The sequence below is a fragment of the Cherax quadricarinatus genome, chromosome 74, assembly GCF_038502225.1.
Source record: "Cherax quadricarinatus isolate ZL_2023a chromosome 74, ASM3850222v1, whole genome shotgun sequence".
Taxonomy (NCBI): domain Eukaryota; kingdom Metazoa; phylum Arthropoda; class Malacostraca; order Decapoda; family Parastacidae; genus Cherax; species Cherax quadricarinatus.
The window spans coordinates 19,635,327-19,652,847 of record NC_091365.1 but is presented as its reverse complement, the minus strand read 5'-3'; the positions used below and the strand labels follow the sequence as shown (position 1 = coordinate 19,652,847).

General features: G+C 39.5%; 1 protein-coding gene across 2 annotated transcripts in view; it reads right to left on the bottom strand.

Moving 5' to 3' along the window:
• The window catches only part of LOC128700227 (sodium/hydrogen exchanger 9B2-like), an 87,794-nt gene that overhangs the window by 58,032 nt on the left and 12,241 nt on the right, over positions 1 to 17,521 (bottom strand). For both annotated transcript variants that reach the window (XM_070100818.1, XM_070100819.1), the window contains exons 3-5: positions 12,609 to 12,778; positions 12,113 to 12,378; positions 9,852 to 10,034 (exon numbers count right to left, since the gene is read on the bottom strand). In XM_070100818.1, the coding sequence (XP_069956919.1) occupies positions 9,852 to 10,034; positions 12,113 to 12,378; positions 12,609 to 12,778 (619 nt within the window). The remainder of the gene's footprint in view (positions 1 to 9,851; positions 10,035 to 12,112; positions 12,379 to 12,608; positions 12,779 to 17,521) is intronic.

The window sequence follows — 17,521 nt, the reverse complement described above, 5'->3', positions numbered from 1 at the left end:
GGGACTGATTACCTCATTCTCCTCCTGTTCAAGCTTCTCCTTTGTATGGACTGATGAAGCCATTGTGTGGCGAAACGTTTCCTCAATAAAGATACCCAAGAGTTGCACATGTGTCTAATTTATCAACATGTCGGTTCTCTGAACCATTGATCTACATTAATTTGCTTAAACTTATAAAGTAAAGTAGATAAACAGGCCTCGAGGAAATATATTGAAATTTCTCCTAGTAGTGGGCGTGACTTGCGTCGGTAATCAGGCTGCGCGAAAAAGATTGCCCATAGTATTTTCCAGATTCTTTGCTCATAAATAATTATTTTAATCAGTCCCGATGAAAAGACTCCAAAAAATTTAACTTGAGGCTTGCAGGGGAAAACCCCTGATATCGAAGAATTATGAGATTCACAAACTTCCGTTGTCATGTATATATTATAAATAAACATCAAAATGGTATACAATACCGACAGGTTGTTAGGTAAGACACACATGCATATGTGTCTTACCTAACAACCTGTCGGTATTGTATACCATTTTGATGTTCATCTTGTCAGACACTGCAACACATGGCATCTTGGTACAGAAAACACCTTGGACAAGCTTTTCAAGTGAGAAGTGTTGGATCTGAGAGGGACATGACCTCTCACTACATTCTCACTACTACTACTACTACTACTACTACTACTACTACTACTACTACTACTACTACTACTACTACTCTGCACCTCTCCTTCCGACAGTATTTAAGTCTCCGCACTGTCGCTTGATCTTCAGATAGTTCCTGACTATGGAACTGAACTTCTCCAGGCCGAGGGACTGACAACCTCAAATTCTACGACTACAAGGGTGATGGACTGATTACATCGTCTTCACATCTCTACTGTTCCTGCCTACTTTCTGTATTCGACTGAAGAAGCCTACTGTGTAGGCGAAACGTTTCGGAATAAAGTTGTCTAACTGTTGCCTATGTGTCTTACCTAACATATTATAAATAGATGAATCATTCATGTCTGTGTTTTATATGGTTGCTAAGATATGGAATTAAGATTCAGTTTTCATTATCATTTTCATTGTTAAGTATGTCTGCTATTTGTTACTGTTAAAAAAATCGATAAAATTATGATAAACAGAACTGGTGGGTATAAACAACAACTCACTCGCCCGCACCAGTTGGCAATTGTGTTATTACGATTTCGTGAGTTTTGATAATCACTATTTCCATCCCACCCAGAAGCATATTTTAGAATATTCTCTAATGCTTCAAAACAAACATTTTATAACATTTTTATTAGCTTCCAAATGAGACGAGAATGACCATCCTAAATGACATACAGCAGAGTTAAAAATGAATTGTGTGTTTATTGTTAATATATAATCCAACAGAAAAAGTCGCAGTCATAATTTTATTGGTAACTGAAATAGTCATAACTGTATCAGACGTAATTATAATAATGTACTTAAATGTTAAAGAGTTTTGCACAGATATTTGCTGAGGGCTGTGCAGGGTAGTTCCTTCATAATGCAGCCGCAAGACCCACCACGTACATAGCTATCGACAACACTTTCCCAGTTCCTGGCACACCGCTGAATCTAGTGGGATGGTAAAATTCTGTTGATCAAGCTTTCCCTTAACTCTTTTCCAGCCATGCACACAGTGGTCTGGGTCTTCAATATTTCCAACCAAGATACTTAAATGCTGGCTTAGTAGAGATCCCATTGGGAGTGGTGACGCAGAGCATTCCGAGTCGCTGGAATCATCTGCTTCCTGTGGTGGTTCACCGACCTCGTACCTCCTCGATAAATTTGAATAATGTATTATTCAAAGGAACTGATGAGTTAATTTTCTATCTTCAGTTTATTAAACGATTGGAAGGAACCCATAGCCTCCATGACATCTTGAGGGCACGTCTGCAAGACTTTGCGACAAAGGCATTATGAGCCGCCTCAGGCCAGAAGTTGACTCAAAGTCAGTCACTGCAGCAAACAGAGGATGGGCTCTAGCGTCTTCTGCCTAAAGTTTCAGTTATGTTCTTTATGGTTATAAGGAATTAATACCTCCCAGTGTTGTAGCTGACAGAATCTTCACAGTTGGTAACAGATATGGCTTCAAAGAAAGGAATATGAAAGTAATGGTCGCATCATCAGAGTCTGAGGTCCTCGCCAAAATGTTTGAATAGCTAGTCCACAGAGAATATTATTATTATTATAATCAAAGGGGAAGCGCTAAACCCGGAGGATTATACAGCGCCTGGGGGGGGGATGTGGAAGGCATTCAGGCTTAATTTGGGGAACTGGAGCACAGATCCAATTCCCTAAATCAAGAGCCCCTCACCAACATCAAGGAACCTTCCTTGAGGGGTCCACAGAGAATAAAGAATATGCACACATCTGCTTACTCTTAGCAAAAATCATGCTTTTTGCCTTGACTTGGTCTCCGGTGCTTGACTGTCGTTCCATTAGTACTGGAGGGGTATAGATCACCTGGAGAGGACTGGGTCTCGATGAGCTCTTCCCACAGTACTGAAAGAGTTCAACTTTATTTAGCAATTTTCTAGAAACTCAAAACGATTTTCAAGGTATTTTCACCATCGGGCCAATTTTTAAACGCACTCCTGTTCCTCGTAATGATCTGGTGCCGCGTTGATGGATTCTTGTCCGAATATACTTCTTAAACTACGTATGTTTGTAGTTTTTGAAAATTAAAACTCCACTTTAGGGAGCCAGTATGTGGATGAGTGCTCAGCCATGTACTAGGCAATCATACCACAGAGTTTGATTAAACGGTAAATTATTAATTTATTTCTTAAGGCATTCAATGATATACGATTCCTCTAATAATACATTACTTCACTTTTTTGCAATGGACGGAGGAAAAGCTTAAGTTTTACTGGTTTTTTTATTTTTAAAGGGAATGAGTTCTTTGTAATTGTGTATTAAAATTATTCTTTTCTTCTAGGACTAGGTGATGACATCTTTCGCAAAGTCGTCGAGCTGCTCTTTTCTAGTTTTTCAAGTTTCCTGGCTGAATCATTGTTAGTAAAAAAATCCCAGCCAAATTTCCTAGGTCCCCAAATTCTACGAATGGCTTTCTCAGTCTTCGAATGACCTTATCATGGTGAAAAAAACTGATTTCTGGTCTGTGTAATCTCCGACGAAGTCCTGGAACATCTTGCTGAACAATGGTTCACAAAGGAACCATATAGCAAAAAATACTGGATCAAGTATTAATCCATTACTCCTCTAGAACTCTTCAATATTTTGTTCAGTTGCTCATGACTTTGATCTATGGCCTTTAATGTATGTTCTGGTAATTCTTTAAGAATATAAACAGAAACTCAACGAGCCAACTTACTGTGATTGGAGAAGAAAAGCAAAGGTGAAAGTGGCTGCAAGGAGTCCAGATATAAAGAAAAGCTTCCATAGAAGGAGCTCTTTTTCCAATGCAACTCTGGTTATTATGTACCACATGCTTCGCAGAGAAGTTTTGTCAAAGCATCATATGTCATCGAAGGAGAATACCTTGCCTTGGTTACATGTGTTGCTTTTAGGAGGATATGGACGGTTCCTGGAATTGCTGTTCCAACTTCAACAATGACTGATGACCAACTTGAACGTTGTAGGAAATCACCAAGAAACATTAAAGGTGCCATAAGTTTCAGATTGATTTACATACATTAAGTAGAGAATGCTTCGTCTTATCGGCTTCAACATATTAAAACTCACGCATTCCATAAAAAGGAAAAGATCTATAAATTTAGAATCAATAGATGCAAATTTTAAAAGTGCCTTTAGTGATAGACTTCAATTTTGACTTGCTTTATTAAAATAAAGTTTAGCTTCACTTTGAGCTATGTATACCAGTTTTATTAAACTGGTTTTCAGGTAATAACTAGAAATTGCCTCTCATAGTTGTCTTAAGATAAGATAAGATAAGATTTCGTTCGGATTTTTAACCCCGGAGGGTTAGCCACCCAGAATAACCCAAGAAAGTCAGTGGGTCATCGAGGGCTGTCTAACTTATTTCCATTGTGGTCCTTAATCTTGTCCCCCAGGATGCGACCCACACCAGTCGACTAACACCCAGGTACCTATTTGCTGCTAGGTGAACAGGACAACAGGTGTAAGGAAACGTGTCGAAATGTTTCCACCCGCCGGGAATCGAACCCTGGCCCTCCGCGTGTGAAGCGGGAGCTTTAGCCACCAGGCCACCGGGCAAACGAACGTACGTACATCTTAACTGGAAATACCTTTTAAAAAAATTGACTTTTTTACTTGCCATTTATCAGTTTTTAAAATATCTTAAAAAAAATCTTGAATGATTACCGATAATTTTAAATAGAATAGTAAAAAGGTAATTAAGAAATTGGGAAATTTATATGCCGTTTTAATTTTCACAAGTTTAGTAAACACTTGAAAAACTGCCAAAGGAAGCACATTGTTAGGTGCAGTGAAGCACATTGTTAGGTGCAGTGAAGCACATTGTTAGGTGCAGTGAAGCACATTTATAGGTGCAGTGAAGCACATTGTTAGGTGGAGTGAAGCACATTGTTAGGTGCAGTGAAGCACATTGTTAGGTGGAGTGAAGCACATTGTTAGGTGGAGTGAAGCACATTGTTAGGTGGAGTGAAGCACATTGTTAGGTGCAGTGAAGCACATTGTTAGGTGCAGTGAAGCACATTGTTAGGTGCAGTGAAGCGCATTGTTAGGTGGAGTGAAGCACATTGTTAGGTGGAGTGAAGCACATTGTTAGGTGGAGTGAAGCACATTGTTAGGTGGAGTGAAGCACATTGTTAGGTGGAGTGAAGCACATTGTTAGGTGCAGTGAAGCACATTGTTAGGTGCAGTGAAGCACATTGTTAGGTGCAGTGAAGCACATTGTTAGGTGGAGTGAAGCACATTGTTAGGTGGAGTGAAGCACATTGTTAGGTGGAGTGAAGCACATTGTTAGGTGGAGTGAAGCACATTGTTAGGTGGAGTGAAGCGCATTGTTAGGTGCAGTGAAGCGCATTGTTAGGTGGAGTGAAGCACATTGTTAGGTGGAGTGAAGCGCATTGTTAGGTGCAGTGAAGCGCATTGTTAGGTGGAGTGAAGCACATTGCTAGGTGCAGTGAAGCACATTGTTAGGTGCAGTGAAGCACATTGTTAGGTGGAGTGAAGCACATTGTTAGATGCAGTGAAGCACATTGTTAGGTGGAGTGAAGCACATTGTTAGGTGGAGTGAAGCACATTGTTAGGTGGAGTGAAGCACATTGTTAGGTGGAGTGAAGCACATTGTTAGGTGGAGTGAAGCACATTGTTAGGTGGAGTGAAGCACATTGTTAGGTGGAGTGAAGCACATTGTTAGGTGCAGTGAAGCACATTGTTAGGTGCAGTGAAGCACATTGTTAGGTGCAGTGAAGCACATTGTTAGGTGCAGTGAAGCACATTGTTAGGTGCAGTGAAGCACATTGTTAGGTGCAGTGAAGCAAATTTCTAGGTTCAGTGAAGCACATTGTTAAGTGCAATGAAGCACATTGTTAGGTGCAGTGAAGCACATTGTTAGGTGCAGTGAAGCACATTGTTAAGTGCAGTGAAGCACATTGTTAGGTGGTGAGCACATGAAGGACACATTGTTAAGTGCAGTGTTAGGTGCAGTGAAGCACATTGTTAAGTGCAGTGAAGCACATTGTTAAGTGCAGTGAAGCACATTGTTAGGTGCAGTGAAGCACATTGTTAAGTGCAGTGAAGCACATTGTTAGGTGGAGTGAAGGACACTGTTAGGTGCAGTGAAGCACACTGTTAGGCGCAGTGAAGCACATTGTTAGGCGCAGTGAAGGACACTGTTAGGTGCAGTGAAGGACACTGTTAGGTGCAGTGAAGGACACTGTAAGGTGCAGTGAAGCACACTGTTAGGTGCAGTGAAGCACACTGTTAGGTGCAGTGAAGCACACTGTTAGGCGCAGTGAAGCACATTGTTAGGTGCAGTGAAGGACACTGTTAGGTGCAGTGAAGCACATTGTTAGGTGCAGTGAAGCACATTGTTAGGTGCAGTGAAGCACATTGTTAGGCGCAGTGAAGTACATTGTTAGGCGCAGTAAAGCACATTGTTAGGCGCAGTGAAGCACATTGTTAGGTGCAGTGAAGGACACTGTTAGGTGCAGTGAAGCACACTGTTAGGTGCAGTGAAGCACACTGTTAGGTGCAGTGAAGCACACTGTTAGGTGCAGTGAAGCACAGTGTTTGGTGCAGTGAAGCACAGTGTTTGGTGCAGTGAAGCACAGTGTTTGGTGCAGTGAAGCACAGTGGTTGGTGCAGTGAAGCACAGTGGTTGGTGCAGTGAAGCACATTGTTAGGTTCAGTGAAGCACAGTGTTAAGTGCAGTGAAGCAGTGTTTAGTGCAGTGAAATAGTGTTAGGTGCAGTGAAGCAGTGTTAGGTGCAGTGAAACACAGTGTTTGGTGCAGTGAAGCACAGTATTTGGTGCAGTGAAACAGTGTTAGGTGCAGTGAAGCACAGTATTAGGTGCAGTGAAACTGTTTGGTGGAGTGAAACAGTGTTTGGTGCAGTGAAGCACAGTGTTTGGTGGAGTGAAACAGTGTTTGGTGCAGTGAAGCACAGTGTTTGGTGAAGTGAAACAGTGTTAGGTACAGTGATCTCTTGCTCCACTAACCTCCACTATAACCTCTATAACTTCACAACGTCTTATATGATCACTTTTAAATTTTCAACTCTGGTCAAGTAGTAGTATTCGAAGGTCTGTAAAACAATTGACAAGTGATGCTGCTGCTTCTTAATGTTATATAAATTATTCCCGAGTTGGTTTCCGCGAGATAACTTGATAAATCACTTCTGAAAAGCTTCAAAATTTCAACATCGGTGAATCCTATTTAGAAGACGATTGATATTATTAATGAAGAGTGTGGAGGCCATTTTGTTATCTTTAATCTCGATATGGTATATTAACATTTAACATTTACGTGACTTGTTTATGCTTCCAGAAGGGGAAATGCCGTGAAGCTGGTGGTGGACTCTTGATCCAAGGAACTGAATTTATCATCTTGCTGGGATCGATCCTCATTACCTTCTCTGCCTTACCAGCTATATAGCCCAACCGATTTAACGCTTTCCACTCTTTAATATAAAATCATTCTTAACGGCATCACTTTTTAATGGCTTTTGAATCGTATGAAGTGAATAAATGTTTATTGTATATAGACTATGCAGGAGCTAATTTTATTGTATATTGACTTTCTTTTTTATTATAATTATTGTATATAGACTATGCAGGAGCCAGTTTTATTGTATATAAACTATGCAGGGGCCAGTTTTATTGCATATAGACTATGCAGGAGCCAGTTTTATTGTATGTAGACTATGCAGGAGCCAGTTTTATTGTATATAGACTATGCAGGAGCCAGTTTTATTGTATGTAGACTATGCAGGAGCCAGTTTTATTGTATATAGACTAGGCAGAAGCCAGTTTTATTGTATGTAGACTATGCAGGAGTCAGTTTTATTGTATATAGACTATGCAGAAGCCAGTTTTATTGTATGTAGACTATGCAGGAGCCAATTTTATTGTATGTAGACTATGCAGAAGCCAGTTTTATTGTATGTAGACTATGCAGGAGCCAGTTTTATTGTATGTAGACTATGCAGGAGTCAGTTTTATTGTATATAGACTATGCAGAAGCCAGTTTTATTGTATGTAGACTATGCAGGAGCCAGTTTTATTGGATTCTGTGCAATAACTGGAGAATGCATCTTTTAATCTGCTTCAGTCTTTTATTGTTGTTGTGGTTTCATCAAATTAACCGTTTTCCTGATATCAAATTGTTTAACTTTTCTTGATATTAGATTGTTTAAGTTTTAATGTGCTTATTTTTAACCACTTTTTTGTGAAATAAATAAAAGATGCCTCGTATCAGAAATTACCTTAGGATAAATCTACATCAATTACTTTTCTTAATGTCTTACATGTGTTCATTCAAGACCATTGTAATATAAATATTTTGTTATGTACCAGAAGCTGAAATACTAGTTACTAATTTAGTTTCGTAGTTATTTATATACTAAAAGATAGTTATTCTTACTTAGAGAAAAGTTTTGGTTGATATCGGCCTGTGTATTTCCCAGCTTGAATTTTGTGGAAAAAAATAGGATAATTTAAATACTGCTTTTCATGCGATAATTTCTGAGCGTCGCTTCGAATTAGCTTCATCACTAATATCGAAAGCATCCTTTGATCAGCTTCAAACTTAATATGCAGGCTCGTTTTAGGACATTGGTCTCTCTGAGATAAGAGAAGGCAACTTCATTTTCACTTCAAATTTAGCGTTCCTAAGTGGAAGGTTTGAATTAGATTTAGGATGTGTATATCCAGTGGACCCTCGAATTTAGTAGTGCCTTTTCTGCATGCAAAACTATTTTTATTATCTATAAAATGTATTGTTTGTTAATATTTTTGGGTGTCTGGAATGGTTTAATTGGATTTACATTATTTCCTATGGGAAATATTAACAAAACATACATTTTATAGATAAAAATAGTTTCGCATACAGAAAAGGCACTACTAAATTCGAGGGTCCACTACCAGTTTTATTGAAAAAAATAGGATATTAGTTTCCAGGTGATAACTTGTGAATGCCTTTTCTGATTCACTTCAAATCTTCAACTCGAGTATTTAACTGCAATACAAACTTGTGCAGTATTTTGTACTGTTTCAGCTGTGTACACTGACTCTCAGGGAACTGTGACCGAAATACATTAGTTTACAGTGATTTCTTATCAATTTCTAGGATTTAAAGATTGAGTTGCAATTTGGTAATTACGAAAATTATCTGATCGATGAAGAGAAGGAGAGAGGGACTTTGTTCTCCTGCAAATGTATTTTTAATTCGGATTATCACAAATAAGTCGTCCTTTTTTACGTTTTTTTTTTTATTATATCTCACGTAAACAGTAACATAATTTGGTAATGTAAACAATGCACGGAACACGTTCTGATCAGGTTGATGTTTATTTAAATTAGTATTTTTAATTAAGAAAGTTGATTCACGGACGACATGGATGTATTTCACCCAACACAAATCATGCTACAGGGATGTATTTTTTTTATACAGTCGCATTTTTCCCAGATTGTGAATTTTAGCAGGACTTTCATGTCTAGCACATCTCCATAGAAGTTTTCCATTAATGTTGCCCATAACAGTTGTCTAACACACAGGTATCTATTTTTACTGTTAGGTGGGAAAACTGTTAACATATAAATAAGGAACACTGCAGCAGACCTGTTGGCCCATACTAGGCAAGTCCTTCACAATCCATCCCACTAACAAAATATTTGCCATACATTATACCTCCCCAAGGACTGTGACCTGAACCTTCTTGATATTGAGTTTAAGATTTAATTAAGATAAATGACCTGAAATCTGAACACTTTCAAAGAATCTGGTCAGAAGGTAATCCCGCCAGGTGACTAATAAATCAACCCTGAGAAATGGGCACCATATTTACATGAGGTTCCTAATTTAAAAAAAAAAAAGGTTTCGTTCTTTGTATTTTAACAATTGTGGAAAGATAAAGTATTAAACATTCTTGTTCAGTGGCACAAGTGTGAAATTTAATTTGTGTAATTTGTTGCATCTGTCAGGTGGAGAACTCCTGTTATGACTGTAAACACTGGCCTGATTTACTAAATATTTAATCTAAGAATTGCTAATCAAAACCAATGAAAGGCATAATATGAAATGATTCGACAGCTTTACGAATAATTACAAAAAATCTATAATATCTGAAGTGTAGACGTACAAATATCTAGCGGATATTAGTTACGAAATAAATAAAATCAATGTGTAAGTGAAAAATATTAGTACTTACCCAAGCATAAGACTCCAGCTCCAGGGTAGATCAAGGAAGAACGCTGATGCAATGCCCATTGTTACTGTTTCTACTAAACAAGGAAGGAAAGCCAAGCGTAGTACAGTGCAGCTTAACTTCTTCAGGGCGACTGGATCCAGTCCGAGTCCAGCACGTATTAATATAATTGTAAGTGCAATGTTCCTGTAAAATTAAATGATGTATTAATTGATAAAAAAAATCACTTTCAAAAGTGGCAGTTATTATGTTTATACTTCCAGTTTGGGAGATAATCAGGTTTGATACTTGGAAGGTAAAGGTAACTCCAATTCCATGGATAAAGAGCACTTCACCAGGACAGTCACCTCAGTGAAGGGAACGGCAGATAAACTTTTATGAAACTAAAGGATAAAACCCTTTAAAATATATAATTTTATGATGGAAAAACTTTCCATATTTCATTACTGATGAACTTACTAAAAGTTTAGGAACTGCTCGAGTTGATTAGATTATATTATATTAATCTAACTAGGCTCAGTTCACTTTTTTTATATATGAAGCTAATACCCTCTTCACAAGAATGATTATGGACACAACATTACAATATACGAAACTTTAAGCAATTGTTCTCTGAATTACATTATAAACTTGAGGTAGTTTCTCTGATATCAGTCTATATGATTTTACTTTACTGGTTGTTATGCACGGGTCTGCATTGCATTGTATTATATATATAGTGGAGAAGTGTGCCATAATAGTATGAATGATTGTAAAGCTTAATTTTATAATTCATAATGTGCATTTGGGGGTACTGTAAAGTACTTTAAACTGTAAATGTAAGGAAATCCTGCCAGGGATTCATTTTCCAACTTTGTTTTGGTTAGCGGGAAAGTGTGACTTGGGGAAGGGGGGGTCACGTGGAGGCGGCGTAGAGGAAGAAACTGGGGAGGCGCTTTATATCTGAGCTAGGTTTGGTACTCGTTTGTTTATACAACTCAAGCCTGAGGCGCTTTTGTTTACCTGGGCTTTTGATATGGCCAGAGCTCTGTTAGCTGAGTGGAGAGCTGTTGAATTTGGATATGGTGTTGGCAGGAGAGTAAGGTATTGTAGGGCCTGGTGTCTTCTGTGCACCACCTCATACGTCATGTACTCACCTAGCTGTGGTTGCAGGGGTCGATCCATAGCTCCTGGCCCTGCCTCTTCACCGACCGCTACTAGGTCACACTCCCTGCACCATTAGCTTTATCATACCTCTGCTTAAAGCTATGAATGGATCCTGCCTCCACTACATCGCTTCCCAAACTATTCCACTCCCTGACAACTCTGTGACTGAAGAAATACTTCCTAACATCCCTGTGATTCATCATCTGTGTCTTCATCTTAAAACTGTGTCCCCTTGTTGTTGTGTCCCATCTCGGGAACATTCTGTCTCTGTTAACCTTGTCAATTCCTCTTAGTATTTTATATGTCGCTATCATGTACCCCCTATCTCTCCTGTCCTCCAGTGTTGCCAGATAGATTTCCCTTAACCACTCCTCGTAGGACATACCCCTTAGCTCTGGGACTAATCTTGTTGCAAACCTTTGCATTTTCTCTAGTTTCTTTACGTGCTTGGCTAGGTGTGGGTTCCAAACTGGTGCTGCATACTCCAATATGGGCCTAACGTACACAGTGTACAGGGTCCTGAACGATTCCTTATTAAGATGGCGGAATTCTCTTTATGTTTTGCTGCGACTCTACAGCCGCCGGCTCCTTATTTACCTTTATTTGGGCGTTTAGGGTAAGAGATATATGAAAGTGGTTTTTCTAGTTTGTGTGTATAATGTTACTGCTAATAAATGTATATTTTCCTAACTAGGAATTGTGCCTAACCCTCTGATAACCAACTCATTGAAGTTATAAGTGCTGTTTTAGCACTTACTGTTTTGACTGGAATAGCCCTGGCTGGTCTAGATTTACTAGAGATGTGTGTAACTTTTACCTTTGCCCGTAAACAAGTCCCATAGACCCCAGGGAATCTCTCTGCGTACCACTGGGTACCGAGTTTTGTGCATTAATTTACTGCAATCGTCATAATTTACGATAATTAGTAATGACTCGTTCAGAGGAAGTGTTTGGATTAATGAATGTTCGAAGAATCTAATGTATTTATAATTTATAAAGATAATTGAACATACCATGAATAAAGTTTTATTCATTAAATAATTATACAGTTAATAATTTATGAAAGTTGAACATTTAATCAATGCTTCACATATTTTATGGAACGTAATAAATCTTACCTTAGAACAGACGAATAATATATATCAATATTATGTCCTAGAGCATTTATCCCAGGAATACTGCTGAAAAGTATTCCCATTACCAAGTTGCCAAGTAATGAAGGTAGGCCTACAAAGTCGGCCATCAGCCCAGCCAGCAGCGCCATCACATACAGTAAGAGGAGACTAAATAACTTCCCACCAGGAAGAGCCATCTCCCACGTAATAGAGATAAGGCAGCCCCATAAAGCCAGGCACAACACTATCCAAATGAGACAATCTCCAATCTGATTAAAATAAAGAAAATTAATTTTAATACACAATGGCTTATAATTGTATAAATAATGTTCAGTGTATTATAAAAACACTAAAGATTAATACTGTTATTAAGAAATTCTGACTACTTACCGAATCATTATAACATCGAAAACTAAGAGCAAATCTAAATGATAAAAAATCCAAAAGTATTTATCTTTCACGCAACTCGTATCATGATAAATTAATGCATAATTCTTACTTTTCCATGGGGCGGACAAGAGAAGGCATATTTTATACGCTGTATCGTTGTTGGGTTATCAGGGAGATCACTGTGGCTCCTCAAGCAGGAGCTGCAGCATCCACGAGATGAAGCTGACTTGTCAGATTGTTTTGCTTGTAAATCTTCTGTGTCTTCTGTTATTGTTGAACCTAATAATTAACTAGGTATTATTTAAAGCGTGGTCAAGAAGCATGTATTATTTTAGCACACATTATCTATATCATCAGGTATTTATTTAGACATTTATTGAGAGATTCATGAATTAACTTTCAAATAGAGTTAATACTAATATATTTAAATTTATTTATCGTATACTGATTCTTAAGAGGCATTATTAGATACCCCAAATGGGCACCAAATAGCTATTTACGGAATCTTTATCCTTCCTCAAAGGATTTCCTTTATAAGTTGAGAACGATCAATAAATCGGCGACAGATTTTCAATGTTCTTGAAGATTCGAAATGGCCGTAAAACATTTCCCTGTCATATGATAGCAAATATTTCGAGCCATAACCCTACCCCCAACTCAGAATTAAATATCCATCAGAATGGGAACCCAGGCTAACCAATTCCAATGATAACCAAAAGTGCCCAGATCGATTCCTCATGCTACCTTGGAATGGACAATATGTATAATATAGAGTTACACTAGTGCCTGTAGAATGACCGACACATAGGATATAGCGAAGCTGAAGGAAGATGGTACCTTCCGTTTCTAAGAGACAAGTAAGATCAAGTAAAACTGATTGGACAGTTTGATAACTTCGTTACAATGGGATCAGATGCCCACAGAGCATAGGGTAAGTAAGCGCAAAAATTTCTGAAGGAGTTAGATGTAAAATACGTCACTGGAAACCGAAGACCCCAGAGCGGCGGCGACCTTTGTGACTTTTGTGATTCAGAGGGGAAATACTACATCCTAGGCACATGGCCTAGATGAAGAGTTTTAAATGTAGGTTTTGTGATGCCACACCTGTTGCTTTTGTTCACAATGTATCTAACACACACACACACACACACACACACACACAGGAAGACAGCAGCGAGTCATGGTACGTGGCGAGGTGTCAGAGTAGGCACCTGTGATCAGCGGGGTCCCACAGGGGTCAGTCCTAGGACCAGTGCTGTTTCTGGTATTTGTGAACGACATGACGGAAGGAATAGACTCTGAAGTGTCCCTGTTTGCAGATGACGTGAAGTTGATGAGAAGAATTCATTCGATCGAAGACCAGGCAGAACTACAAAGGGATCTGGACAGGCTGCAGACCTGGTCCAGCACTTGGCTTCTGGAGTTCAACCCCACTAAGTGCAAAGTCATGAAGATTGGGGAAGGGCAAAGAAGACCGCAGACGGAGTACAGTCTAGGGGGCCAGAGACTACAACCCTCACTCAAGGAAAAAGATCTTGGGGTGAGTATAACATCAGGCACATCTCCTGAAGCGCACATCAACCAAATAACTGCTGCAGCATATGGGCGCCTAGCAAACCTCAGAACAGCATTCCGACATCTCAATAAGGAATCGTTCAGGATCCTGTACACCGTGTACGTTAGGCCCATATTGGAGTATGCGGCGCCAGTTTGGAACCCACGCCTAGCCAAGCACGTAAAGAAACTAGAGAAAGTGCAAAGGTTTGCAACAAGACTAGTCCCAGAGCTAAGAGGTATGTCCTACGAGGAGAGGTTAAGGGAAATCAACCTGACGACACTGGAGAGATAGGGGGGACATGATAACGACATACAAAATACTGAGAGGAATTGACAAGGTGGACAAAGACAGGATGTTCCAGATATGGGACACAGCAACAAGGTGACACAGTTGGAAGTTGAAGACACAGATGAATCACAGGGATATTAGGAAGTATTTCTTCAGCCACAGAGTAGTCAGGAAGTGGAATAGTTTGAGAAGTGATGTAGTGGAGGCAGGATCCATTCATAGCTTTAAGCAGAGGTATGATAAAGCTCAGGGTTCAGGGAGAGTGACCTAGTAGCGACCAGTGAAGAGGAGGCCAGGAGCTTGGACTCGACCCCTGCAACCTCAACAACTAGGCGAGTACACACACGCACGCACACACACACACACACACACTGCTGGACAGGCTACAAGCCTGGTTCGACAAATGGCTCCTGGAGTTTAACTCCAGCAAGTGCAAGGTTATGTAGCTTGGTGAAGGGCAAGGATAAAAGAACGCATACGAAGTACAGCCTAAAAGGTCGAAGGCTGCAAAACTAAAAGGAAAACGATCTTGTGGTGAGCATCATAACGAGGACATCTAGTGAGGCGCATTTCAACCAAATAACTGTTGCAGCAAATGGACGCTTGATCTAACCTGAGAATAGTTTTTCGACATCTAGGAAAGGAGTCATTCACGACACTGCACACCGTGTACGTCAGGCCCATATTTGAGTATGCAGTACCAGTATGGAACCCACACCTGGTCAAACACGTCTAGAAATTTGAGAAAGTACAAAGGTTTGCAACAAGACTAATTCCGGAGCTGAGGGTGTTGTTATAAAACAAGAGGTTAAAGGAACTCCACTTACACAAATAACCCGCACATAGAAGAGAGGAGCTTACGACGACGTTTCGGTCCGACTTGGACCATTTAAAAAGTCACACAAGAGCATTGTTAGTATCGGCAAGTTTAACACTATTTTTGTGCTTCCTAAGTCTGTCAACACTTGACAACACTGGAAGACAAGAGGAATAAGGAGGACATGATAACGACATACAAAATACTGAGAGGAACTGACAAGGTGGATAGGGACAAAATGTTTCAGAGATGTGACACAGCAACAAGAGGTCACAACTACAAGTTGAAAACTCAGATGAGTCATAGGAATGTTAGTATTCCTAGAGTCATAGTGTTGCCAGGAATTTGAACAATATTAGACTGATGTAGTAGAAGCAGGATCAATACATAGCTTTAAGGAAAGGTACGATAAAGCTCATAGAACAAGGAGAGAGTGGAACTAGTAGCTTCCAGTGAAGAGGCGGGGCCAGGAGCTATAAATCAAACCCTGCAACCACAAATAAATGATGACAAACAGGCGAGTATAAACAAAGGAGTTGTGATTCGACCCCCACAACAACATGTAGCTGAGTAAACACGTATGTCAATTTGAGAATGACATAACATCAACAGTCAGTAAGGTCCAAAGTTTTTATATAGCCATTTGATTGAACTTATATGTGCAGTAAAGGTTCTCTGTACACTCTCTAGATCTGCAGTTTTGCCTGCTTTGAACGGAGATGTTAATGTACAGCAATATTCCAGCCTAGAGAGAACAAGTGATTTGAAAAGGATCATCACTAGCTTGACATCTCTTGTTTTCAACGTTCTCATTCTCCATTCTATCATTTTCATTGCGACTGTAATGGTAGCACTGCCGCGATCCTTGTAAGTGAGATCCTCAGACATTACCACTCCCAGGTCCCTCACACTATTTTTTTGCTCTATTGTATGATCAGAGTTTGTATTAAACTCAGTTCTAATTATTATTTCCTCCAGTTTTCCACAACGGAGTAGTTGGAAATTTGTCTTCATTGAACATTATACTGTTTTCTGTTGCCCACTGGAAAACTTGGTTTATATCTTCTTAGTAGATACAGCCCATAGATCCTCTCCCCTTGGTAGGTGTGCCCGCTAGATGCTCTCCTAGTACACGTGATCCCTAGATTCTCTCTTCTTGGTAAATACACTAATTGATTATCACACCTTGGTAGATATGGCCCATAGCACCACTTCCACTGTTTTCTGTTTTCTGTTGCCCACTGGAAAACTTGGTTTATATCTTCTTGGAGGTTAACCGTGTCCTAAACAGATGACAGTCTCATGCAGATCCTAGTATCGTCTGCAAAGGATGACATGGTGCTTTGTATTACATCTGTCTATGTCTGATATGAATATAAGGAACAGGATGGGGGCGAGTACTGTGCCTTGTGAAACAGAGCTTTTCACTATGACAGCTTCTGATTTAATTCTGTTTACCACTACTCTTAGTGTTCGATTGGTTAGAAAGTTGAAGATCCATCTCCCTGCTTTGCCAGTTATTTCTTTAGCACGTAGTTTGTGCGCTATTACACCATGATCACACTTGTCAAAGGCTTTTACAAAGTCTGTATATTACATCTGCATTATGTTTTTCTTCCAGTGTATCCAAGACCATATAGTGATCCAGTAATGCGAGAGGCAGGAACGACTTGCTCTGAACCCATGTTGCCCTGGATTGTGCAGTTTTTGGGAATCCAAGTGCTTAGCAGTCTTTCAAAGATTTTAATGATGTGGGACGTTAGAGCTAATGCTTTGCTGCTACCTTTATGGAGTGGGACTATATCCGTTGTTTTTAGTGGCTTGAATTTCACCCATGTCTAAGCTCCTTCTCCATAGTATACTTAGGGCACGCGAAAGGGGCTTCTTGCAGTTTTTATCGAACACAGAGTTCCATGAGCCGAGGCATGGGGCTGAGTGGATACCCGTCGTGTATTCAGTTGCCAGGAATCGCCAGGATCCTACCACGCGAGCCACTTGTTTAAAAAGTTATACGTACAGCTAGTCCTACGTGTGTATAGCAATACCACAGAGTACAATATTGTGGAAACACGAAAGGGTGTACAAATCTTGTGGAACTATTAAAAGAATGTACAGGCATTGGAAATACGATAGAAAAATAAGAGAAAAAAGCAACAATATAATGACATCAATATAATGACATTTAACTTTGTAAATATACAGGGTATAAAGCCGTCAACAAAATTCCTTACATCAAGGGACTATTCACGGAGTCAAATGCAATGTTTGCAGCTTCCACAGAGACCCACATACAGGATCATTTTGACATCGAAATATGGATCCCGGGTTTTAATGTATTCAGATGCGACAGACTACACAG